This window comes from Perognathus longimembris, chromosome 1 (genome assembly GCF_023159225.1).
Source record: "Perognathus longimembris pacificus isolate PPM17 chromosome 1, ASM2315922v1, whole genome shotgun sequence".
In the NCBI taxonomy this organism is placed as follows: domain Eukaryota; kingdom Metazoa; phylum Chordata; class Mammalia; order Rodentia; family Heteromyidae; genus Perognathus; species Perognathus longimembris.
Window position 1 is genome coordinate 152785352 of NC_063161.1, and position 25372 is coordinate 152810723.

A 25372-nucleotide genomic window follows, 5' to 3' on the forward strand; every position below is an offset into this window, starting at 1 on the left:
TAAAGAAATTATGATTACTAACTGTAGAATACATATGCCTTCACAGAGCAAAAATAATTTATTTTAAAAGACCAAATGGGCTGGGAATGTGGCTTAGTGGTAGAGTGCTTGCCTAGCATGCATGAAGCCTTGGATTCCATTCCTCAGCACCACATAAAAAAAAACAGAAAAAGCCAGAAGTAGCGCTGTGGCTCAAGAGGTAGAGTGCTAACCTTGAGCAAAAGAAAGCCATGGACAGTGCTCAGGCCCTGAGTTCAAGCCCCAGGACTGGCAAGAAAAAAAAAAAAAAAAGACCAAGTGCTAGGCCTAAAGCCAAATGATAAAACTCATATAACTCAAGTTTTCAGATAACAGCAAAACAAAGTAGAAACTCGGGGTAAAAATCCTCATTTGTATGCACATTAAGCAATGGCACTTAGATTAATGGCACCTGGAATTAACCTTCTTAATTTATGCTATATTTAAATATTCCAACAGAATAAATGGGGGGCGGGGGGGATACTTGACTGTGTTAAAAATTGTCACAGCCAGGCACTGGTTAGCTTATCTCCAAGTAACCATCAAATAAAGTCAGAAGTAAAGCTGTGGCTCAAGTACTATAGCACTAGTCTTGAGCAAAAATTACCTCAGGGACAGCACGCAGGCTCTGAGAACTAATACCACAAACTTAAAAAAGAAAAATAATAAAGCTGCTGTAGCTGGGCATCAGTAATCCTAGCTATTAGGGAAACTAAGATCTGAGGGCTGTGGTTCAAAGCGAGCTAAATTAACCACCAAAAGGCCAGAAGAACAGTTGTGACTCAAGCAGTAAGAGTACCAGTTTTGAGCAAAATAGGTAAGGGATAGTTGCCCAAGGGCCTGAGTCCAAGCCCTAGTTCTGGTAGTAGATAGATACGTAGATGGATGGATGTATGGATGGATGGATAGATGAGATAGATAGATAGACATGAATGTTGCTGCAAACCTGGCTACAAAAGGACTGAAACCCGACTCCTGAATGTGAAAACAGAAAAGCCTTAGATGATAGGTGAGAAGAGTAGTAAGAACGCCTGATATATAACAGGTTCAAAAGAGAACAGAAAGTGAGGGAAGAGAGGCAGGGGAGAAATACGCGGGGTTTTTTTTTTTGTTTTTTTCCCCCAAGAGTCCTGGTCTAAAGGGGAACTGAAACATGGGACTGCTTTAGGGAGCTGTAAAATTAAAGGTGAGTTTGCTTCAGATAGGGGCTGTTATAGCAGGTTTCTATACTGATGAAAATGACTCAATAGATGGGGAGAAACTATGTTGTAAGAGATGAAATAACTGATGGAATGATGTCCACTGACAGGCAGGAGGGAATGTAATAAATGGGACAAGGAGAAGGCTGATCTTTTTTATGTAAGAAGCTGGACAGTTGCCTACAGGTAAGAGAAGGAAAGCCAAGAGTATGAGTACATACAACAAGGTTGATAGGAGTGGTAAGAATGTTATGTTATCTCCAGTAGCTATTAATCTGACAAAAGAGAAAACAAAGCAGTTATCAGAGGAGAAGAGGTAGTGGCAGAGATGTGAAATGGGAGATGTTAAAGTTACTTGGGGGGAGGGTTTGGGGAGGGGAGAATATGGGCAGAAATGAGGGAGGGGGTAATTATTTGTATAAGAAATGTACTTACTACCTAATGTATATGACTGTAATCCCTCTCACTTCGCCTTGACAATGAAAAAGTTCAATGCAAAAAATAATAAAAACAATAAATACACATGAAATATACTCCAAGCAACAGATTAAACTATATACATGCCAGTCTATTTTTTCAAAAAAGTTACTTAGGAAAACAGAAGTACTTTCAAAACATAAGTAACTTCAAATTTATATAGAGAATTACCAGACAACATAAATAGTCCCTGTGAGGTTTTAGTATCAACGACTTAAAGGGAGATCAAACAAGATGACTCACCAGTGTTTTTCCCAAACTTTGCTCAGCAACCTGTTTCAGGATTTCGACAACTTAGAATACTTCTATTTGGAAGACATGATACCAAAAGTAAAGGTATATGCTAGGGGTCATAATGATGTGCCAGAGAACAAAAGCAGTGTAAAAGATATAAGACCATGAAATGATTAAGGTAATTAAAATCAATGGTGAGTTTAAGGAATAAGAGTATTCGACAGAGTAATCTAGAGTAAGCTAATAAGTGAAACTCTTGAAAATACAATTCTGGAAAGGGTACATCTGATACTGTTAATGCTGAAGACAGGTCTAGGGTATGTCCACAGAAGAAGTAGCTGAGATGAGGTAGATGATAAAAGTGTTTGTGGAAGAAATAGTCAAGAAATTAGGCTATCAGAGTTTGAGAGAAGAAAAAGAAATCTATATTGGAGTCATCAAGAACTACAGGCAAGAATTCATATGTGAATGTCAGAAAAGTAGGTACTAAAATTGATCAGTAATGGTGATACCTTCTAGCTTATGGGTTCTTTGTATGCCTTAAAAACTAAAATATTACAAATAATAAAAAATAAGCCAGGCACCAGTGGCTCATTCCTGTAATCACAGCTAACCAGGAGGAAGAGATCTGAGGATCACAGTTCGAAGGAAGCCAAGGTAGGAAAGTTCATGAGATTTTTAATCTCCAATTAATCACCAGAAAATGGGAAGTGGTACTGTGGCTCAAAGTGGTAAGAATACTAGCCTTGAGCAAAAGAATTCAGGGACAGTGCCCAGGTCCTGAGTTTACACCATACAATCAACAAAACAAAAAAAAAAAAAAGAAAAAGAAAAGAAAAGAAAAAATGAACAAATTAAGTATTAAGTAAAATGACAAATGCCTTAATATTATGAAATAGGATTTGGTTTTGAGATAAGTCTTGCTAGGCAACCTAGGCTGGTCAAACTTCCAAATCATCCTGTCAGCCTTCTGAGTCCTAAGATTACAGGTATGCACCACCATACTCAGGTATGAAATAGTTCTGATCTTGTTGGTCAAACAAGAAACAGTTCGATTCCCTGAATAAGCCTCAAGACCTATTGTAATTCTGTTGTTTAAACAAACTGCGCAACTGCACTAATTTTGTTACACACAAATTTTTAGAATAGTTTCAATTGTGGGAGGTAAGTTACCTCATGATAAAGAATATCTGGTATTAAATACCTACCTTCTAGTATAACATGAAAGGAAGAGGGAAAAAAATGTTTTCTGTGACACATTGTAGAGAATGAATAGATTCACATCTGAGCATCTGCTATATTAAAGGTCCTGAGTGAGACATTTTAAGCTGCCAACAGCGAATAAGCAAGAAAATGGTACGATCTCTACTGAGAGATAAAAACCCATTGCTCAAGACCTAAATTAGTTAAGTAGTATAGCCATGATGAGTCCAGGTCATTCTGATGCTAAAACTTAAGTTAAGCCAGGACAAATAGAAGGTGGTACTAAATTTTACAATAAGCTTTTCTCTTCTTTTTGTTTTCTTTTTGGTTGTTACATAATGATTCCATGTAAGCTGGGCCCTTGAAGATGTAATACTTACTACTCAGGAGGCTGAGAGCTGGAGAACCTCAGTTCAAAGCCCATTCAACAGAAAACTCATAAGACTCCACTTCCAAAATAACCAGAAAAAAAGCTGAATAAAGGTGTGGCTCAAGTAGTAGTGTCAGCCAAACAAGCAAGCCGAGGAAAAAGCTTAAGGAAAAGTTAAAAACCTAGCAAAACACACGTGTGTATATATATGTATGTATGTGTGTGTATATTTTGCATGTACATACATATTTCCAAATATGTTGTGTGACTTTTTTCCCCCAGTCCTGGGGCTTGAACTCAGGGCCTAAGCACTGTCCAGGGGCACTGTCCCTGGCTTCGTTTTGCTCAAGGCTAGCACTCTGCCAACTCGAGCCACAGCACCCACTTCTGGCTTTTTCTGTGTATGTGGTAATGAGGAATCGAACCTAGGGCTTCATGTACGTGAGGCAAGCACTCTTGCCACTAGGCCATATTCCCAGCCCCATATTTCCAAATATGAGTAAGAACATCAACATCATCAGTAACAGTGCCAATATCTCCTAGCTTATATAATTTATTCTTAGATCAAAGTTCAAAGTATGGTACCTTAGTCTTTACAGTAACAAAACCTGGTGACAACCATAGAACAAATTATTACAAGCTCATGCCACTGATGGGGCTATTAGGTCAGGAGAAAAGCAATCAATTTTCTTAAAGAGGGCTTGGATGAACAATGATTTAAGTTCTCTAAGCTCTAATAAGAGGCAAACCCCCAACAAAATAAAAACTTTCACACTCACCTTCTTTATCAGTAACTGACCAGGAATACTTCTGAAAAGGCTTACTAGAGGGAAGGGGGTCCATCTCCAACACTTTATAAATCTGGCCAAACGCTGACAGTCTAAGCGCATGCTAAAGAATAAAATATTTTACTTAATCAGATTTCAATGGCCATTCATGAGTCTAGCTAAAAAGACATTCATTAAATGCTATTATGATGGCAAAAGTCCTTAGGAGCATGTAAGAAGGATTCTGAAAATAGTTTTGATGTCTTTGTAAAAAATCACAGTAGTTTTCCAGTCTTGTTACCTGTGCACTGTGGGTAATATCTTCTTTTTGTTGGATGGTCATATAGCTCAGAGCATCTGTTGGGTCTCGCTCACAAGGATCATGAAGACCAGGACCTCCTTTAGCAAAGACAAGGAAAAATACAAATGACGGTCAGAATGGAGTTTAGAATTCAGCAAAATGACACAATAAAGAGTGGGAAAAAACCCAGGAGCTAAATAAAGCCTGCTCACTTTCATTTTCAATATTAACATTTAATTGTCCTTATCTTATAATGGAATTCGCTTGTATATCTAATAACAAAAATGGGTCTTACTCAGGAGAATTTAGAAACAGTGCAACCTTTAAAAGGATTATATATGGAAAATGAGACCAAATTTAACTTTTCTAAATTTAACACAAACTGCAAACAGAATTAAATTCATACATTTTAAACAAATACCAGCATTTTCAAATTCAGACTTCTAGATACGGCAAATTCATAACAGACACAATCTCTATTAGTACCCTTTATGTTAGTATATATAAAACATAAATGATAATTATTGAAAAAGCTTTATTATGCCTTCCCAACACACAAACATTCTAGTTGCTAAATTTCCAAGCAAAAAAACTCCTACATGTCATTTTCCTATGCAGAGAACAAATTTAATATATGTGTAGACAATTTAACTAAAATTAGGTTTTTCTGATTCTTCTGCCTCCAGAGTTTGAAACCCTTACCAGGAAGTAGTATTCCAGATGCCAAACACTCCATTACTCGTCTCAAGGCCTCCCCAGCGCCCAAAGGTCTATTACAAGTACCTATAGACTTTTCACATATAAGCTCTAGTGGCTAGAAGATATTAAATTACAAATTAGTACATGCACCAAGTGTTAAAAGGGATTCCAGTTAAATGTGAGCTGACATTTCTATCTATAAGGGAAGCCAAAAACATAAACACAGTTTAACATTTAAGGCCTGCTAACATTTTATCATCTTTAACCCAATCAATTTCTTAAATCAAGTATTTTTGAGACATTTTCTGAAGATACTTTTGTAACAAAAAATTAATGCTACATAAAGAAATTATGACCACCTAATTAATTTAACAAAGATTAACAAGCCTTCATGTAAGTTAGTAATAGCTAGTAACTAGCCAATGTACAAATCCAGACTATCTAAATCCCATTTAACAGGAAGCACTTAAACTATAAATACATCATAAAAGAACAAAATTTCAGACAACCTGCCCCAAGTATTACAATTAGAAATAAAGAACGAATTTCCATATTTAATAAATTGAAAATTACAGAATAAAGTAATGTTGTTGATTACTTTATAGATGACTCTTGACAGCTTTATTTGAATTGAATTGCTTTACAATGTTCTTAAATTGTAGCCTTAATTGAGTCAGGCATAATAATTTCCTAATTAAGTCAATTTCAATGATATAATCTGGTTAAATATACTCTTTATATTACTTTAATTACTAACATGAACTTATTTTTATTCACTTAAAGAGAAAACAGAACTACAGGTTCCTTATACTAGGCTATTACATAAATATCCACTGTAATAAGCGATACATTGAAAAGGCCAGCCAATGAGGCCTTCACAGACAGTAGGTAACCAGTTGTCCAATAGTTTAGTCAACTATCAGTACAGAGATGAGGACAGAAAGACACTTCTAAAAGCTATAAAACCTCTGTCAGAAAAAAAAAAAATCAGGTTCTGAAACATGGATAAGGTATAAGAAACAAGTTAAAAATAGAATTCATATAAAAAGATGTAAAATTTTTCTGGGACTAAAACACATAATGCTTCCCTTAGCTAGTGTCATTATATATTAATATCCTTTTTACAGGATTTCCACTGCTATAGCTTCAGAACTTGTCTATAACCACACTTAACTACTTACCCATCCTTTCAATGGTGCCCATGTGGGGACTCTGTTGCACAAATCTCGCAGAATTCGGAGGACAATTACACATGATTTTAATCCATTTGCCCTTGCCTAAAACAAACAAAATGATTCCAATATCCCTTTTGAAATCCATTCTTCATTTTAAGCACAGTAATCATGGATATGTTGTTTAAAGTCAATAGTAATTAGTAAATCATTCAAGGTTTTCAAGTAAACAAAAAAAATGAAATTATCAAAGTAGTAAATTGTGTTCCAAAAATGCAGATGTTCAAGTGCAATTTAAAAATTCTTCTTGTAGCCTCATGGCAGCCCCATTCCAAGCAACTACTATGTTAACTTTTAGCTTTTCTATGTTTATATTTTACAAGCCACCACTCAAAAGTTCAGAGTGCTAAGCCAAATGAACGATGATAAAACATCATTAACTATAATAAAAGCTACACTAGGCATTTGATCCTAAATTGATTCATTCACTCCAAGAACAACCCTATGAGCTAGAAAATATCCCCATTTTAAATATAGCACACAGACACTCGTAAGTGCTAGGTGTTCCAAACGAAACCTGCACAAGGCTAGAATAACAGTAAGATAATAACAAAAGGCCAACCTGAAACCATTTGGCATGTCGAAGAGACGCCAAGGCGTTCAGGCATTTTTGCCTGTCCAATAAGTCCGGAGGATCTTTCATCGAAACATTTTCTAATAGTAAATGGGATAAAGAGAGACAGATACAATTTGAAAAGGAAGTCCTCTGAAATTACCGAACAATAAAAAATAAAAAGAACAGAATCTGAGTGAACTAATAAGATTCCCAGAAATTTTCATGATTTACCTTTGTTATTTTTTAAATTATATGCACACATTGTTTAAAGTCGTCAAGGCAGGATTCATGTACAAGTACAAAAAGCATAAAGGGATTCATTTAGTTAAAAATTAAGTGACCACTGTTTCTTACAATCTGGGATCTTATTAATAAGCATGTATAACATCATAGGACCCAAAATAAGTACACAGCACTTTTTCCTTTGGTAGAGTACAAAAAAGGGAGATCTAGGAACAGTAGCAGTAACATCTTTTTTTCAAAGGCATTCTGATCACTGATAAATTTTTAAGTAAAATTAAAACTTCCAAGTAATAATTTGGGACATACTGAATATGCAAAATGAAATTTACTTGCAACTCACTACACTCATTCAACAAAATAAACACTATTAGAAAACCACTGATGAGAATTCAAGAGTAACCCTGAAGCTCTCTCATTACTCTTTCTGAATCAAAATTATTAAAACTAGGGCTGGGGATATGGCCTAGTGGCAAGAGTGCTTGCCTTGTATACATGAGGCCCTGGGTTCAATTCCCCAGCACCACATATACAGAAAATGGCCAGAAGGGGTGCTGTGGCTCAAGTGGCAGAGTGCTAGCCTTGAGCAAAAAGAAGCCAGGGACAGTGCTCAGTCCCTGAGTCCAAGGCCCAGGACTGGCAAAAAAAAAAAAAAAAAAAAAATTATTAAAACTACAAACATAAATTGAAATACATTTCAAGTTACATATTCCTTAAAAAAAAAAGAAAATATAATTCAGCTGGGCACTGGTAGCTCACATCTGTAATCAGGAGACTGAAATCTGAGGTTTACAGTTGGAAGTCAGCCCAGGCAATAAAGTCTGTGAGACTTTTTTATCTCCAATTAACTACCAAAAAACCAAAGTGGAGCTGTAGCTCAAGTCCCTTGAGTAAAAAATCTCAGGGCAGTGGCCAGGCCCTGAGTTCAAGCCCTAGGACTGGCACAAAAAATAAAATAAAATATCAGGCTGAGAATGTGGCTTAGTGGTAGAGTGCTTGCCCACCATGCACGAAGCCCTGGGTTCTATTCCTCAGTACACCACATAAACACAAAAAGTCAGAAGTGGCCATGTGGCTCCAGTGGTAAGAGTGAGAGCCTTGAGCAAAAGAAGCTCAGGGACAGTGCCCGGGCCCTGAGTTCAAGCCCAGGACCAACAACCAAAATAATTTTTTTTAATGGTACCAAGCCAGGTACCAGTGACTTATGCCTATCAGCTTAGTTACTCAGGAGGCTGAGAAGGCTCACGTTCAAAGCCAGCCAGGTGCAAGAAGTCCATGAGACTCTTATCTCCTATTAACTGCCAACAAGCTGGAAATGGAGCTGTGACATAAGTGATACAGCACTATCTTTGAGCAAAAAAGTTCAGGGACAAATGCCCAGGCTTTGAGTTCAAGCCCAAGGACAGGCACACAAAGAAAGAAAACAAAAACAAAAACCAGTAACTAAAAGACTGTTTGATTGCCTTGAACTTGGTTCACATGGCTCATGGCAACATTAAAAATTCAAACATATAATAACCATACTTGATAACCATACTTGACACACTTGTGTCACATGACCTTAAATCTGTTTATATGGCCAGACTGTTTCTTCTAAGCTACCAAGAAGTGTGTTTTTAAGTATTTTTCAAGTCTTGATATGTTATTTAGAAGCATACAATATACAAATGGTTTTCTGAAGCAACAAACTTTGTCTAACTTAATTAAGTCAGATATATAATTCTCTCTTAAGACCTCTCCTAAATGTAAAAGAACACACCAACTCTTCCTCTCTCAGTATTCTCATTACAGTATCATTCTAATACAAGTGTATGGGCTAGGTGATAAACACATACTAGGTACATGCATGTGTGTGTGTGTGTGTGTGTGTGTGTGCTGTATGATAGTTATCAAGACTCTATTATGACAAGTTCAATGTTTACTGTACTGGATTAAAAAAAAAAATCAGCCAGGTACTGATGGCTCACACCTGTAATCCTAGCTACTGATCTTAGGATCCCAGTTGGAAGCTAGTCCAGGCAGGAAAGTCTGTGAGGCTCTTAAATTAATCACCAGAACTGGTGCTGTGGCTCAAAGTGGTAGAGCACTAGTCTTGAGCCAAAAAGCTCAAGGACAGTGCCTAGGCCCTGAGTCCCAACCCACCCTCTCAAAAAAAAAAAAAAAAAATCACTAATTCAACCTGAAGTTATAATGCCCAAAGGAAAACAAATCTACTAAGAAAGAATTGTAGGGGCTGGGGATATGGCCTAGTGGCAAGAAAGAATTGTAGATTCTATTTACTTCAATACTCTTAAGGATCAAGTGCTATCCACTTATTTTCTGACCAAGTAAGCTCTACAGCAGATACTTGCATTGTTTCCCATTAACCTCTTCAAGCAAAAAGCACTATATGGTATTTCCTTCTGCTTATAAAATGGGAAGCTTCTAAAAGAACTATTAACGTGGATTTATTTATAAACACAACAAATATACTATAGATATTACAGGTAATCTCGCTCCTGCAGCTTGCTCTTTTTTTGTCTTCAGAGACACACAAAATATACAACTTATTTTAATACTGTAATGTCAAAATGGTTAATTGTTGTCAATACAAGCATCTGTGTAAAACTCATACAACAAAACAAACTACTATAAATGAATGATTAGAATCTCTTAAAAGTTAGACATGTCAAAGGTTGACTGACTGGTAAGTAGCGTAACTCAAATGAAAGGCATGAATCTTGCTTATTTTTTGCTATTCCAATTTTTAAATTAACAGTAAAGCAAGCCAAGTTTTAGTTTACAATCTTACAAAGTAGGAATGTCAGGAAGAGGGAGACAAGGTTAGAGAGAAATGAAATACAGCAAGTTAAAACAGGAAAAGACAAGGCAAGCCAAAAGTCTTCTTGTATTTTCTAATATTTCACCCAGTGGTCAGAGCATATAAATATTTTACTCTGCCTGTAACACAGGTATTTGTAACTGGGAACAAGAGAAAAATATTCTGATAAATTATTTTATCTCAAACTCAGTTTAGAACAACAAACTGTTATTAAAAATAATAATAAAGTCAAGACATCAACTTGCTACAGACAGTCAACATTTGGAGACAACAGATTATACCAAAGAGAGATGAAAGAGACAAGCACTGAACAGAAGTCTTGCAATAGATTCCCTTTACATCACCACCAGAATGGCCATGTTTCTTCTTCATGCTCTGATAGTCAAAAGACCCAAAATGTTTCAATACTCGTGAGATAAGAAACAGCAGAGGAGATAAAATTATAATTTTTATCTTCAAGGTTTTTATATTAAATTATATAAATTTAAATGATACTGTTGTACCCAGCTTCCCTAGTTCGCTATATGCTTAATACATAGCTTTATGTACTTTGATTTCTAAATTTTTCATTAACTTGACAATCAGAGAATCGTTGCTGGAAAAACATTGCCACTTCTGGTAACAGAACCTCAAACAATACTTCTGGACTTCAATATAGGTGTTTCTTCTTTTTTTTTGGTATTTCACTTTTTTTTATAGAGGTAACCTTTTCTGATAAAAATACATTTGGGTCATTAGTAGGAAACAATAGAACTGTGAATAATTTCATTTTTCCTACAATGACCAATTAAACAGGCAAGAAATCACATGTGAGTTTACTACAGAATGTTGACAAAAATACCAAAGCAAAGAAAAATAGCTTTTAGGGTACTGGTAGCTCATACCTGTAATCCTAGCTACTCAGGAGGATGAGATCTGAGGATTGTGGTTGAAAGCCAGCCCCAGCAGGAAAGACCATGAGACTCTTATCTTCAATTAACCACCAAAAAGCCAGAAATGGAACTGTGGCTCAAATGGTAAAACACTAGCCTTGAGCACAAAAGCTCAGGGACAGCAATCAAGCCCTGAGTTCAAGCCCCAGGACCCCCCCCCCTCAAAAAAAATATAACTTTCTTACTCAGTAACCTGGCATCAGGGTATGAAGATACATACAACATTCTGAACAAAAGGAACACTGTAGTCTATTATGTTTAAACCTGCTTATTTAACTAAAGGTTATATCAGTGAACAGAATCACACCATACAAGAAATGTTGGTCAGTTTCTCTCAGTGCCTCAAATGCAAGCTAATCAGTTGCCTCTGTTAAAAAAAAATAAATAGCCTAGTCAACCAAAGTTGACTGTGTTAAATAGAAGTTATATTTTTCAATGACAAAACAAATGAGTGGAGGTTTCATGACAGGGTCCCAGAACAATCTAGATGATGCTGAGTTGTTAAACTTATGCTAACAGAACTTAGAAGTTACACTCAAGAATATCCTAGTGGCCCCTTCACTCTCAATTCCTTTAAGTTTTCTGGAAAGAAGACATTATTCCCCAAGCCACTGTCCATAGAAGACATTAAGATCCAATGCCATGGACAGGTACATGTAGCAATAAAATAGTCCACAGAGCTTAGTTCTGACAATTTATGCTAATATTATGCCAATGTAAAATGGTATAATTATGCTAATATGCTCTGGAAGCCACACACTTAGTTGGGGAGGGCAGGAAAACAAAGTCTGCAACATCATCAGAATCCTAGTTGTGATTTCTGGAGTATAACAATCTACTGCCTTGTCTCTAAAATGACACTTGCCAGTGAACTGCCAAGAAGAGACACAAATTCATACTGGCACCAATATGTGGAAAAGGATGTTAAGACAACTTCTCTGTCAATTTCAGAAGTTGGTCTTAAGCCAAGAGTCTCTTGTGGTCTCAAATTAATTTTTTAAAAATATGATTTATCATCCCCAACAGAAAACATATTTCTGATTTGAAATCACAAGCACCGAAAGAAGCTGAGAGTATGTGATAATCAGAATGGATAGATTAGCTAAAGCGTTCATGCAGTGACCCCAGACAGGAATAGGAAAATGAACAGCATACCAGACTTTTTGAGTCAGAGGAACTAAGCAAGATGTGAGATTTTTTTCTCACTTACAAAACAGGGCAATATCTACCTTATAGGGCTGTTGTGAAGATTTTGTCTGTTGTTGTTTTTAATAAATCACATATGAGAAATTCTTACCACATGTAGACACACAGGTTATAAAACTATTAACAAAACTGGATCTTCAATAAAATGTAGTCACTGAGTTATGAGATGCTACCCATTTTAAATGCTTCTTCCCTATACACTAGACAGTTCTACTTAATCCAACAATATGCTGACTGTATCTATTCACTCTATACACTTGAATGTAGTGTTTTGGTCATTTAATTAGGTTATTCTAGGTGCTATGGATAAAGGACAAGGACAGGGAAAGCTTCCTACCCTCAAGAGATCATACATTAAACAATAAAACAGCTCATTATTAACACTACAGAAAACACGGGATGCTGACTGAGTCTAATACTAAACTTTAATGGGTGTCTGAGTTATCTATGTTTAGGTATCGGTCTCTAGACTGCAATACACACATTACTCTCATATTAAGGCAGTAGATAATTTTGTACTATGATTCCTTAGTAAGTGACTACCAATATTTACACTAAGCAATTATTTTATACAAGTCATATTATATAAATTCTCTCAATCTCTGAATAACTTTGTAAGGTTTTTATTATCCACATTTTAAAATAAAGAAACTTGCCCCAAAGCACAAAGCAATACTAACTAATGGAATTAAGAACTGTACACTAGACTACCACATACAAGGTCTGTGCTCTTTTCTCCTATGCTTTCTTTAGAAGGAAACACATTATACAGGGAAAATTGTAATTCTAGAAGGCTTTTGGGTAAAGGGTTAGAATATGGTAAAACAGATAACAAAGATACCATAGATAATCATTGAATAGTATGGCTATGTAAAGTGTGATCTGAAATGAGTGGTTACTACAATTCCAACTTATTTCTGCACAGACAATACCAAGATAAACTCGATGGTTCTTTGGTTTCTAGCTGCTCTCTACCATGTTTATCATTTCAGTCCTTTCCCTTTTTAGGCAGGAAAGGGATAGTGGCACCAAAGTCTGAACTCAAGGCCCTCCCTATGCTTGCTTGGCAAGTACCATACTACTTGAGCTACCACCAGGCCCCTTTTATTTTCATTATATTTCACACAGGGTTTTCAAATATAAGCATGAATTATAATTGTTCTATTCTGGCTTCCACATAACTGGGATTAGAGGCATGCACTACTATACCTAGCTTTCTTGTGAGAGAGACATCTTAGGAATTTATTGCCTCCTGCAGAGATCCTGGGAAATATGCAACCCATAACCACAAGTAGCTGAGATTATAGGTTTGCAACATAGTATCCAGCTCAGCAATGTTTTTCTCTCTCAGATTTTCCCAGTTAATATGACAACAATTGGAGGAGGAGGACTGTGTAACAGTGTATATGTATTGTGAATTGTTAATTTGAATGTGGTAAAATGAAATCAAGATACTATAGGAAACTCCAAGGGGAAGGAAAGCTACAAAATTTGTTTGCTTATTTTGAGAAAGAAAATCAGTAAAAACTGATTTAAAGGTGTAGGAAGAGCAGAACAGGAATGCTATCTTTCAAACCCAGAAATTCCCTGAACCTAAATGCATCCTGTACTTTTATCTCATGAAGCTGAAAAGTGTGTCTAGAATAAGCAAACAGAATAGCACCCAGAACTCAAAAGTTCATTCAGTTGCCCAGAAAAACACACAGAACCTAGCAAAGAATAAAGACTGTGTTTAGTCTGGGTGCCAGTGGCACGTTCCTGTAATCCTAGCTACTCAAGAGGCTGAGATTGGAAGATCACAGTTTGAAGCCAGCCCCAGCAGTAAAGTCTGTGAGATGTTTATCTCCACAGAACCACCAAAAAACCAGAAGTAGCTGGCTCAGGTGGCAGAATGTCAGCCTTAAGAGCAGAAGATGCTAAAGGTCCCTGAGTTCAAGCCCAGGACTGGCACACACACAAAAAAAGTTGTGCTTGACAAAGCCCAAATAAAACAAAATGAGTAAATTGTAAAAAGTCAGGTGAGTAGACAGTGCTGGGAAGTAATACAGCAAAGTAAATCTTGTTGCCATGCAAAAAGAGAGGAAGTATAAATCATTAGATCTGAGCTGATTCCTTTACCTTTCCTGATTTCACACATTAGCTGATAAGTCAGCTCACAGAAGTCTTGGTATACTTACCACCTGATATCTTGAACTCTCCTACTTTTATTACAGACCTCTTTGTAATAAGTAAGTACTACTTCAGCACAGAGAATCTGTTTTCAGTTTGTCTAAGATTACAAGAACAACAAGCTATAAAAGCTTAAAGGCATCATATCATTCAAAGCTACAACAAAATCCCAGATGGGGGATCTGACATCTTAACACCCAAAAAAGTTGGAAAGGATATTACTAGGCATAAGCAAACATAACTTAGTTTTTGATCACTTTGTTTTATTCTCAACTTCCTATACTCAAATTTTAATAAGACCTCTAATTATAATTCCACTTAGAAATTATAGGTCAAGAAGAATAAAGTTTATCAGGATTAGCATTCATCTTCATAAATTAGAAATCAGAACTCCACTGTTAAAAAAAAGTTATTCCACTGAAGCTAGGTACTGGTGGCTCATGCCTGTAATCCTAGCTAATCAGGAAGCTGAGATCTGAGGACCACTGCTCAAAGCCAGCCCAGGCAAGAAAGCAAACGAGACTCTCATTTCCAGTTAACCAGCAAAAAGCCAGTTATCAAATGGCAAGTTTCTTGACAGAATTATGGTTCAAGTGCTAGGACTAGCACTTAGGACCAAATCTCTTCAGAGGTGCTAGAGATACTATATTTAGGTGAAAAAGGTACAAACATAAACCCACTATAGATTAGATGTACTTTGCTTAAAGTATGACTCATAAATAGATCTTGTTTATAATATCCATTAGATATAAAATCCATAACCTTAGTCATCCCTAAAAAGTGTCCTCTAAAAATAATCTATGAAGACTAGAGAGATGGCTCAAGTGGCACCAGCCCTGAGTGGAAAAAGCTGAGCAAGAGGAAGACCTGAGTTCAAGCAGACACTCTCACTCCCCCAAAAAAGATTAAACCATGGAATTAGAGGTGGTAGAGCAACAGACATGAGCAGAAAAAGTAGAAGGCCCTAAGTTTAAGCTCTAGCTAGCATCAGCACAAAAATAAATGTTTAAAGTGTCTACAACTTTTAGTTCAAAGATTCTATAAATCATGTCAGCCAAAAATTAAAAATCTACCTTCATATGATAGTCTTTTTAGACTCTTATCACTAACTTAAACTATGAAGCTGACCAATATTTCTTTCTACGGCAGTGGTATTTCAGGTAGGGGAATAAGCAATGGACCTATTGAAATTTGAGAGATGAAAAATTGCAAAACAGAGCTGGGAATATGGCCTAGTGGCAAGAGTGCTTGCCTCCTACACCTGAAGCTCTCCGTTCGATTTCCCCAGCACCTCATATATGGAAAAACGGCCAGAAGGGGCGCTGTGGCTCAGGTGGCAGAGTGCTAGCCTTGAGCGGGAAGAAGCCAGCGATGGTGCTCAGGCCCTGAGTCCAAGGCCCAGGACTGGCCAAAAAAATAAAGAAAGAAAGAAAGAAAAATTGCAAAACAGAGTCTCTAGTGGCCCACAGAGTGCCTCAAAATTGTCATGACAGAGTACCAGTTGATCAAAGGTTTCACAAAGGAGAAATTACCACATGGCAAGTTTGGCATAGGATTGAAAGTGGAAACAAGCTACCAAAAGCTTTAGGAATAGAAGCCCACCATATCTCCATAATTATTTGTCAAAACTGTCAATAATAGGGCTGGGAATATGGCCTAGTGGCTAGAGTGCTTGCCTCATATATATGAAGCCCTGGGTTCAATTCCCCAGCACCACATATGCAGAAAATGGCCAGAAGTGGCCCTTTGGCTCAAGTGGTAGAGTGCTAGCCTTGAGCAAAAAGAAGCCAGGGATGGTGCTCAGGCCGAGTCCGAGCCCCAGGACTGGCCAAAAAAAAAAAATTGTCAATAATAAAATAGATTCTTATTCTACTTTTATGAGGAAAACAATGTCATACAAATGCTAAATTCTTTTTAACTTCAGAAAAAAGTGTAATGCCTAATTCTAACATATATCATATTTACAAGCCTCTTTTAAGAATCCACTATATTATTCACTAAAAGAAGTATAATTCCCCAATCCTTTATACTATACAACACATCTAAGCATGGGTAATTAAGTAAAACAGAAAATTTACAAGAGTATATAGCTATTAGACGTCAACAGCAAAATGTGAGTAATTCTGAAACAAGTGTCTTTGAAAATTCCATTTTGGACCACATCTTATCCTAAAATCTGATGAACAAGGCAAAATACATAGACTAAGTTGGCTAATATCAATAACTTAAAATGAAATGCTAAGCATAGTGAAATAGACCACCAAATGGTAGGAAAGTTAAAGCAGAGTTAGATCCACATGGTAAGAACAGGTTTTTTAATAAACTTACTTTATATATTATGGTATTATGTTTTTGAAAAATACTAATTATGTAGAAAAACACTTTAAAATAATATGAATGCCATAAAACAAATGAAAACTATGATTTTTCTAAAGCTACGAAGCATATTTAACATAGCATTGAAGAGAATTCTTAGATGAACAAAACAAAAAATAGATATATATGTATATGTATGCATATATATATATATATACACACGTGTACCTCCATCTTTCTTCTCCAATTCGTCCCTAATTAGAGGGGAAGTAAGTATCACCTTCAGAGTTAATGTTGGCTCTTTTGTGTTCCGAATTATAATAGATGCTTCATTTACACATTGTTCCACTTGGTATTTCTCTTCTGTCAGTTTCTGAAAGTCACCAAGAGTTCAAAAACATACAATTAATTAGATTAAAATCCCAAAAGTCCTTAACTAGTTCTGTAGCTTGGGGATTAGGTCTCTGTAATCCCATTTTTTTTTTTTTTGCCAGTCCTGGGCCTTGAACTCGGGGCCTGAGCACTGTTGCTGGCTTCTTTTTACTCAAGGCTAGCACTCTGCCACTAGAGCCACAGCACCACGTCTGGCCATTTTCTATATATGTGGTTCTGAGGAATCGAACCCAGGGCTTTTCATGTATACAAGACAAGCATTCTTGCCACTCTTGCCATGGGAATAGGCCATATTCCCAGCCCTGTACTCCCAATTTATAAGCAAATCTTTTCTCTACCCCTAAACAAAGTAATCACAATGTCAAACACCCATACAATGATGAAACAATATTTAAAACCAATCTTTCTATAATTTAAGAAAAATGTCAACAGCACCATTATGTGATGGTGTTCTTCAAAGTATTAGAGAACTACTAACAAATAGCTCAGAATACTCTCTATAATAGCTTTTTTGACAAAAGTGTCTAAACAGGAACTGTTACTTGCCAAGGATTTGTGAATATAAAACTACATAGATCACTTAAAGGAAACTAAGCAAGCATTGGGAAAAAAAAACCTCTAAACTTACCAGCAAACAAAATGAGTATAAACAAGTAACTTCTATTCTACACTTCTCTTACAACAGATTCTCAGAGGTCATTCCACTGAAAGCTATCATAAAATAAGTCATCTAACATCTTAGAGGAAATATATTTTGCTTTTTTTTTTTTTATTTAGCTTGGGGATTAGGTCTCTGTAATCCCCTTTTTTTTTTTTTTTTTTTTTTTGCCAGTCCTGGGGCTTGGGACTCAAGGCCTGAGCACTGTCCCTGGCTTCTTTCTGCTCAAGGCTAGCACTCTACCACTTGAACCACAGCGCCACTTCTGGCTTTTTCTATATATGTGGTGCTGAGGAATCAAACCCACGGCTTCATATATACAAGGCAAGCACTCTACCACTAAGCCACATTCCCAGCCCTATATTATGCTTCTTTTAACACAAGATTATAGACATATAAGTCAGGGGCCTTCCACAAAATAATCACCCAATTTCAATTATATAGTAAGCTATATTTAATTACAGTGAATATATGTCTTAATTAGAAGTCACAAAGGCCTTCTTTGGTGATGAAATTTAGTATCTATTAAACAGATGTAAAATAGCCAGGCTAGCTGAGTGCTGGTGGCTCACATCTGTAATCCTAGCTACTCAGGAGGCTAAGATCTGGGGATCACAGTTAAAAGCCAGCCTGGGCAAGAAAGTCCGTGAGACTCTGATCTCCAATTAACAAACAGATAACCAGAAGTGGCACAGTGGCTCAAAGTGGCAGAGCACTACCCTTGAATTGAAGAGCTTGGGGGCAGTGCCCAGGCCCAAAGTTCAAGCCCCACGACCAAAAAAAAAAAAAAAAAAAAAACCCCAAAGGTTCAGGTTCAGTAATCTCATGAAAATGTATTTCAAACTCATGTTGCCTAAAAAGAAAGCCTCTGTAAGAAGAAATACAAATAAAGGAAATGAACAAAACAAAAAGGAACATTCAATAATTCAAGGTTTGAACCATGAAGCTGACAACTCTGTGAAAGAAACAATTATAATTTGATCACATAAAATATATCTAATATATCTAAAACTGAAAGATGATTACCACTTCCCATTCACTGCTGAATAGTGACCTTGATGCAGGCTAGCAGGGAAGGGTTGACTGGAGCCCCAGAATGCTATCTTCAGCGCCAAGGAGCTTCTGGCCTTCAGTAGCATTCTCTAGAGAGCATACGCATACTAACATTAAACTTTTCTAAGTGCATCCCAAAGTCAAAAACATTTAAAGTAAGGAATATGGACTTACTATGGACTAAACACATGAGTGACTATTAACTGACTCTTCAATTTGAAAGGTAAAAGGTATCTTCTAAAAGTCTAGGTATAGAGAGGCTCTCATTGATATTTAAATTCTTTCTTGCTTCTCATCAACCCTTCCAAAAATTGTATAATGCTGATACCTCTAGTTTGGAAAAAAACCCAACTCTCTGGTCTTAAGAGGTGTGGTCCAAGTGGTAGAGTACATGCCTGTCAAGTGTGAGGCCCTAAGTTTAAACCAGAGCATAGAAAGAAAGAATGAAAGAAGGAAGGTTGGAAGGGAGGTCAAGAGGGAGGGAGGCCGGGAGGGAGGGAGGGAGGGAGGGAGGGAGGGAGGGAGGGAGGGAGGGGGAGGGAGGGAGGGAGGGAGGGAGGGAGGGAGGGAGGGAGGAAGGAAGGAAGGAAGGAAGGAAGGAAGGAAGGAAGGAAGGAAGGAAGGAAGGAAGGAAGGAAGGATTTCAGTGAGATATACTTGAAATGTTTAAGACTGTGCCTCAATAGCTATTGTAATCTGGTAAATATATTTTAAATACTAATTAGCTAGTAGCTAGTAGCATTCCTTCTGTCTGTGCTTACTCATATTATCAATTCTTCCTAATAAATTTATCAAGGTCAATGTCTTATTTTTCACTTTTAAATTCTCCTTTTAAGATGCAATTAAACCATACTCACCTGAATCTGTATAGGAAGATTATCTTTGACTGTATTTAGCAAGGTCTCTGTGGGTTTGTCTTTGCACATTAAAACTAGCTCCAAGTCCATATCATCCTTAATCAGTAAGCCTTTTGCCACCAGTCCAATCCTCATTACACCACACAATGTCCGACCACTCTGATCCCTAAAAATAAAAGTCTATGTTATGTATTTTTACAATCTATTTCCCAAACTATAACTCAATCATCTCTTGGCTTCCTGGATATTCATACAAACTCATAATGGATTATATCAATTCAGACATTCAAAAATCTACCTATCAGAAATCTACATATCAGCCAGGTGGCTCATGACTGTAATCCTAGCTACTCAGCAGGCTGAGATCTAATGATTTCAGACCAAAGCCAATCCAGGCAGGAAAGTTTGTGAGAATCTTAGCTCCAACCAACACCAAATAAGTCAGAAGTGGAAGTGTGGCAGCTAAATGCTACAGTGCCAGATTTGAGCAAAAACACAGCTCAGGGACAGCACCCAGGCCCTGAGTTCAAGCCCCAGGACCAGCATCAAACATACACACACACACACACACACACACACACACACACACACACACACACACACACACACACTTCAGATCTCATATTTAAGACAAATGTAGTATCTACTGTCCCAAATGATTCAATAGCACATGTTTCATATAAATCTTTTATTCCATTTTTATTGCTTAAGGAATCTAAAAAAATACTATATCCCCCTAAAGTTCTTTCCAAACTGGCCTCTTTTTATGACAGGCCTTGGTGTCTCATGCCCGTAATCCTAGCTACTCAGGAGGTGATATCTAGAGTTTTATGACTTGAAGCCAGCCCAGGCAGGAAAGTCTGAACTTCTTATCTCCAATTAGCCACCGAAAAGCCAGAAGTAGAGCTATGGCTCAAGTAGTAGAGTGCCAGGCTAGAGCAAAAAAGCTGAGTCAGTACCCTAGCCATGAGTTCAAGCCCCAGTACAAACACTAAAAAAACTTTTTAAACTTCTATTCCTTTTTCTTAGCAGTAATTAAAGAATGTATGAGAAACATCAGAACCATGGTATACTGAAAAAAAGTATCAGGGTAGAAATCCAAACTACCTAAATTCTCCTGGTGGTGTCTGCTGGTATCTACAATAGTAAAATGGCCCCTGGTTATATGAGCTAAGCTCCTCCTTAGCTGTATCATTATAGAAATCCACAAAAACTTACAAAAAAAAACCTAAGAAATGTGATAAGTCAGAGCTGAGGAAAAAAAGAACAAAGAAATCAGTCAGCAACTATATTCCAAACCTAAGAATAGCTAAGTACAAGCACTCAAAGAATATCAAAAATCATGAATTAGAAAATTTTCATCTGTGGCGTTAGTATGAAAAACTCCACATTGGTTCATTTTCTTTAATCACAAATAAAAATAAGTATTAAGCTTGTCAGAGTCATTCAACAAGTAGACAAGTTTGAATATGGAAAACATACTAAAGGAGATCCTATCTCTCCTGCTGCTCTCAAGCTTTACACTATGGCTAAGTTACAAAAGCATTAACAAATTAGGTACCATGCTTAAAAAGGGGAAAGAAAGCAAAATATGAGGAGTAACTGCATATGAAAGAAAAACAATACAAATCCAGGGCTGGGAATGTGACTAAGTGGTAGGATGCATGAAGCCCTGGGTTCGATTCCTCAGTACCACATAAATAGAAAAGGTTGGAAGTGATACTGTGGCCCAAATGGTGGAGTGCTAGTCTTGAGCAAAAGAAGTTTAGGGACATAGTGCAAGCTAAGTTCAAGCCCCACGACTGCCCCCTCCCCCATGCCAAAGAATATAAAACTCAAGAAAATTAACTGCACTCAAATTCACAGAGGGTAAAACGGCAAGGCCCAGATTCAAACCAAGGATGGCTTGACCACACCTTCACATTACATAGTTATTTCTCAAGTTCAAAGTTTGACTTGAGCAGAGTCTTGATTTAGCTAGATGGGAAAAAGATCAGTCTCGCTGGAAGCAAAGATGAGCAAGTGGGGCAAGTTAGTGAAATTAAGAATGAAATGGAGAAAGGAAGAAAATTGTGGCAGTGGAAACTAGACAGGGAGTTACAAATAACTCAGCCATTGATTCATTCCCTGTACACCTTACAGATGCAATACACATCAAATCAATGAAAAACTATAAAGGTGGAACAATTACAGAAGGAAATATGTAGTCTTTTGTGTACGTTTTGTTTTTTCTTCTAATTCTGTAACTTGAACTCAGGACCTCAAGCTTGTTGGACAAGTGCTCCCAGCCGCCTCCCCAGACCTTTTACTTTTTTTAGTTTATTTTTCAGGTAGTGTCTCCTTGCCAAATATGACTTCAGACCTTAGTCTTCCTAATTCTGCTTCCAAAGTAGCTGGGACCAAAGGTGTACACTGCCACATGTAGCTATTTTTGAGAAAGGCTCTTGCTAACTTTTTCCAGGGGTGACCTTAAACCATGATCTCCTATCTCTGCTTCCCAGAGTAGATGGAATTACAGGTGTGCATCTGTGCCAGAAGCAAATGTTGGAAAACAGGTGACCCAAGCATAGGTAGTTTGATAGTCATCTGTGATTGTTACTATACTCTTGTCATCTCATTCTCTCCTCATTAATCTAGTCATGGTTTATACTTCCCTCCTCCATAATAACTGTCAAACCTTGCCTTCACATTAGTCTAAGTTCTTCTTACCTATCAAGCAAATTACCTGAATAATTCCCACCTCAAAGACCTTACTGTAATAAACTCCCAAAGGTATGACCTGGATGACACTCCACCTATTATTTTCCTGACACTCTACTGAACACATGGACACTCAATATTGGAAGGCAACTTAGAAAGCAGCACGATTCCCACTGAATCATGGCTCTGTCACTTTACTGACAGTGAACAAACTGTAAATGGTGATATCTTTGAGCTTGTCTCACTTGTAAAACAAATAATTCTTTTCTCATACAGTGATACTGAGAATATAATCTAATACTCTTCCAGAGTTCAACATATAAATAATTCAATAAACAGCTTTTATTTCTTAAATAGTCCCTTTCTCACACCTGTCTTTGTTGAACTTTATTTTAATTCTCTTTTCACTGCTTCAGAAAATCTGACCCCATCTTCTGCACCTATATCAAAGGCTAACTCCTTTGTAAAGCATTTTCTAATTCTTAAATCTACTTATCAACTCTCCCTGTTCTAAACTTTCACAATTTACCCACCAGAAACGAAGTTTAGATACTACAAAAATTGAATTGGGAAGCTGAGCAAAGTGCTTGCTCTAGGCTCTGAGTTAATCCCTAGCACCACAGGAAGATGAAAGAGGGGAAGGGCATGAGGGGTCAGTGGAAAGGGAGTAGAAGGGGGAGGGAGGAGAGGGAGAGAGAAAAGAGAGGGGGAAAGAGGGAGAGACGGAGGGAGGGAGGGAGGAAAGGAGGGAGGAAGGGAGGCAGGCAAGCAAGCAAGCAAGGCCAGAGATGCTCTGGAACTAAAAGTCCATTAAATTGAAGATGCAGAACTAATTTTTGTACCCTTTGGAGAACTTAGCAACACACCAAGAGCACAATATATATCTATTACTAGAACACAGCTCTTTTCTTGAAAGACATGTCTCTTTTCTATATGTAAAATAACAATGAATTGTTCTACATTCTTTGAGTTCCACCATACAAGAAGAATCAAGACAAGTGCTTAATCTGAGATTCTTCTACAAATTCAAAGACAGACTTTACATGCACAACCAAGGGCATCTACATACAAAGCCAGACTTTTAGAAATCAAAATATACAGTACATTACCCTTTTCTTTTAAAGCACAATCTCTTCAGGTAAGCAAAAGCCTATCTCTAAAAGCATTCTGCCAAAAATATATCGATTTTAAGAAAAAAAATTAGGCGCTGTATTTTATTTTTGGTGCCTGTTCTACAATTTGAATTCAGGGCCTGGACACTGTTCCTTAGCTTTTGTGCTAATGACTAGTGCTCTACCACTTTGAGCCACAGAGACATTTCTGGCATTTTAGTAGTTAATTGGAGATAAGAGTCTCTTGGACTTTCCTGCCCAGTTTGGTTCTAAACCAGGATCCTCAAATCTCAGCTTCTTTGAGTAGCTAAGATTACAGGCATGAGTCACTGATACCCAACTAGGAGGTGTATTTTTTTAAGCCCAAACTAATGAAATAACTGTTGAGGAATTTTTTTTTTTTTTTTTTTTTTTTTTTTTTTTTTTTTTTTTGCCAGTCCTGGGCCTTGGACTCAGGGCCTGAGCACTGTCCCTGGCTTCTTCCCGCTCAAGGCTAGCACTCTGCCACTTGAGCCACAGCGCCGCTTCTGGCCGTTTTCTGTATATGTGGTGCTGGGGAATCGAACCTAGGGCCTCGTGTATCCGAGGCAGGCACTCTTGCCGCTAGGCTATATCCCCAGCCCCCAAACTAATGAAATAAACACTTCAAAATAATAAAAAAGGAGACACTACACTTCGAGAGCTAGAGGGCCTTAGTTCAAGCCCTAATGCCAGCAAAAATATAAAAAGAACAAATTTAAGCATATGAGTATGAGTGTGTGAATGTGTATACATGGACTACAATTTTTACAAATTTGAAAAAAACAACATAAACAGATAAAAGTAAAATCTGAATCTGGAGAAGTGGCACAGGAACTGGAATGTATAGAGCCAGGTAACAAAGAATATTACAAATACAATCACTTGACAATAGTACTAATTAACAAGAAGTCCAAATTAGACAACCTCATTTTTTTTTTTTTTTTGGCCAATCCTGGGCCTTGAACTCAGGGCCTGAGCACTGTCCCTGGCTTCCTTTTGCTCAAGGATAGCACTCTGCCACTTGAGCCACAGCGCCACTTCTGGCCATTTTCTGTATATGTGGTGCTGGGGAATTGAACCCAGGGCCTCATGTATACGAGGCAAGATCTCTTGCCACTAGGCCATATCCCTAGCCCCAACCTCATTTTTAAACTATCACATATAAGAAAAATCAAATCCCAAGAATCTACAAACTGATTATAGATACAAAGTGCTAACTACCTATACAATGTGCTACTACCTGTAAATAGTGCACAAAGTAATAAAGCAAGTATGCTCTTCAGAAGTAATAAATTAACATTTATCATCTTTCAACTAAAAAAATACACAAATAATATACCCGCTTTGAGTAAGATTTATCAATGACTTGCTACTAATCTTTATCTACTTATTATCATCCTGATGTAGAACTGAAAGCTGGAGAGATGCTTAGTATGGCATCATTTCATGATGGACTACAGTCACCATAGCTACTATTGCTACAACATTTACAACACTCTACTGTAACCACAAATACATAATGAACATTTATAAATGTAAGACATTCTGCTATATCCTTCTTCTAACACTAGGATTTTTTAAATGTCTATCATAAACAGTATTTTAGAAATTTCCCCTATTTATTTCAGAATTTAAGAGGCTGAGCCAACATAGCAAAAAGATGTCATCTCATAACCTTCAAATGTAAAAGGTTTTAATGGACTTCCTACTCTCTGAAAAGGGGACAATCTTTTTCTGCTTTAATCATTATTCCTTCTTGCTTTCTTTCAGATTTAACTCAGAAAAACTCCATGTAATATCTACTTCCTTGGTTATACTCATATATAAAGAAAAACATA

At 37.1% G+C, this 25372-nt stretch overlaps 1 protein-coding gene across 3 annotated transcripts in view; it reads right to left on the reverse strand.

Moving 5' to 3' along the window:
• LOC125348602 (spermatid perinuclear RNA binding protein) overlaps window positions 1–25372 on the reverse strand; it is a 99659-nt gene that overhangs the window by 30406 nt on the left and 43881 nt on the right. For all 3 annotated transcript variants that reach the window (XM_048341984.1, XM_048341976.1, XM_048341967.1), the window contains exons 4-10: window positions 19702–19867; window positions 16969–17113; window positions 7063–7154; window positions 6450–6545; window positions 5272–5383; window positions 4570–4667; window positions 4281–4392 (exon numbers count right to left, since the gene is read on the reverse strand). In XM_048341984.1, coding sequence (XP_048197941.1) covers window positions 4281–4392; window positions 4570–4667; window positions 5272–5383; window positions 6450–6545; window positions 7063–7154; window positions 16969–17113; window positions 19702–19867 — 821 coding nt within the window. The remainder of the gene's footprint in view (window positions 1–4280; window positions 4393–4569; window positions 4668–5271; window positions 5384–6449; window positions 6546–7062; window positions 7155–16968; window positions 17114–19701; window positions 19868–25372) is intronic.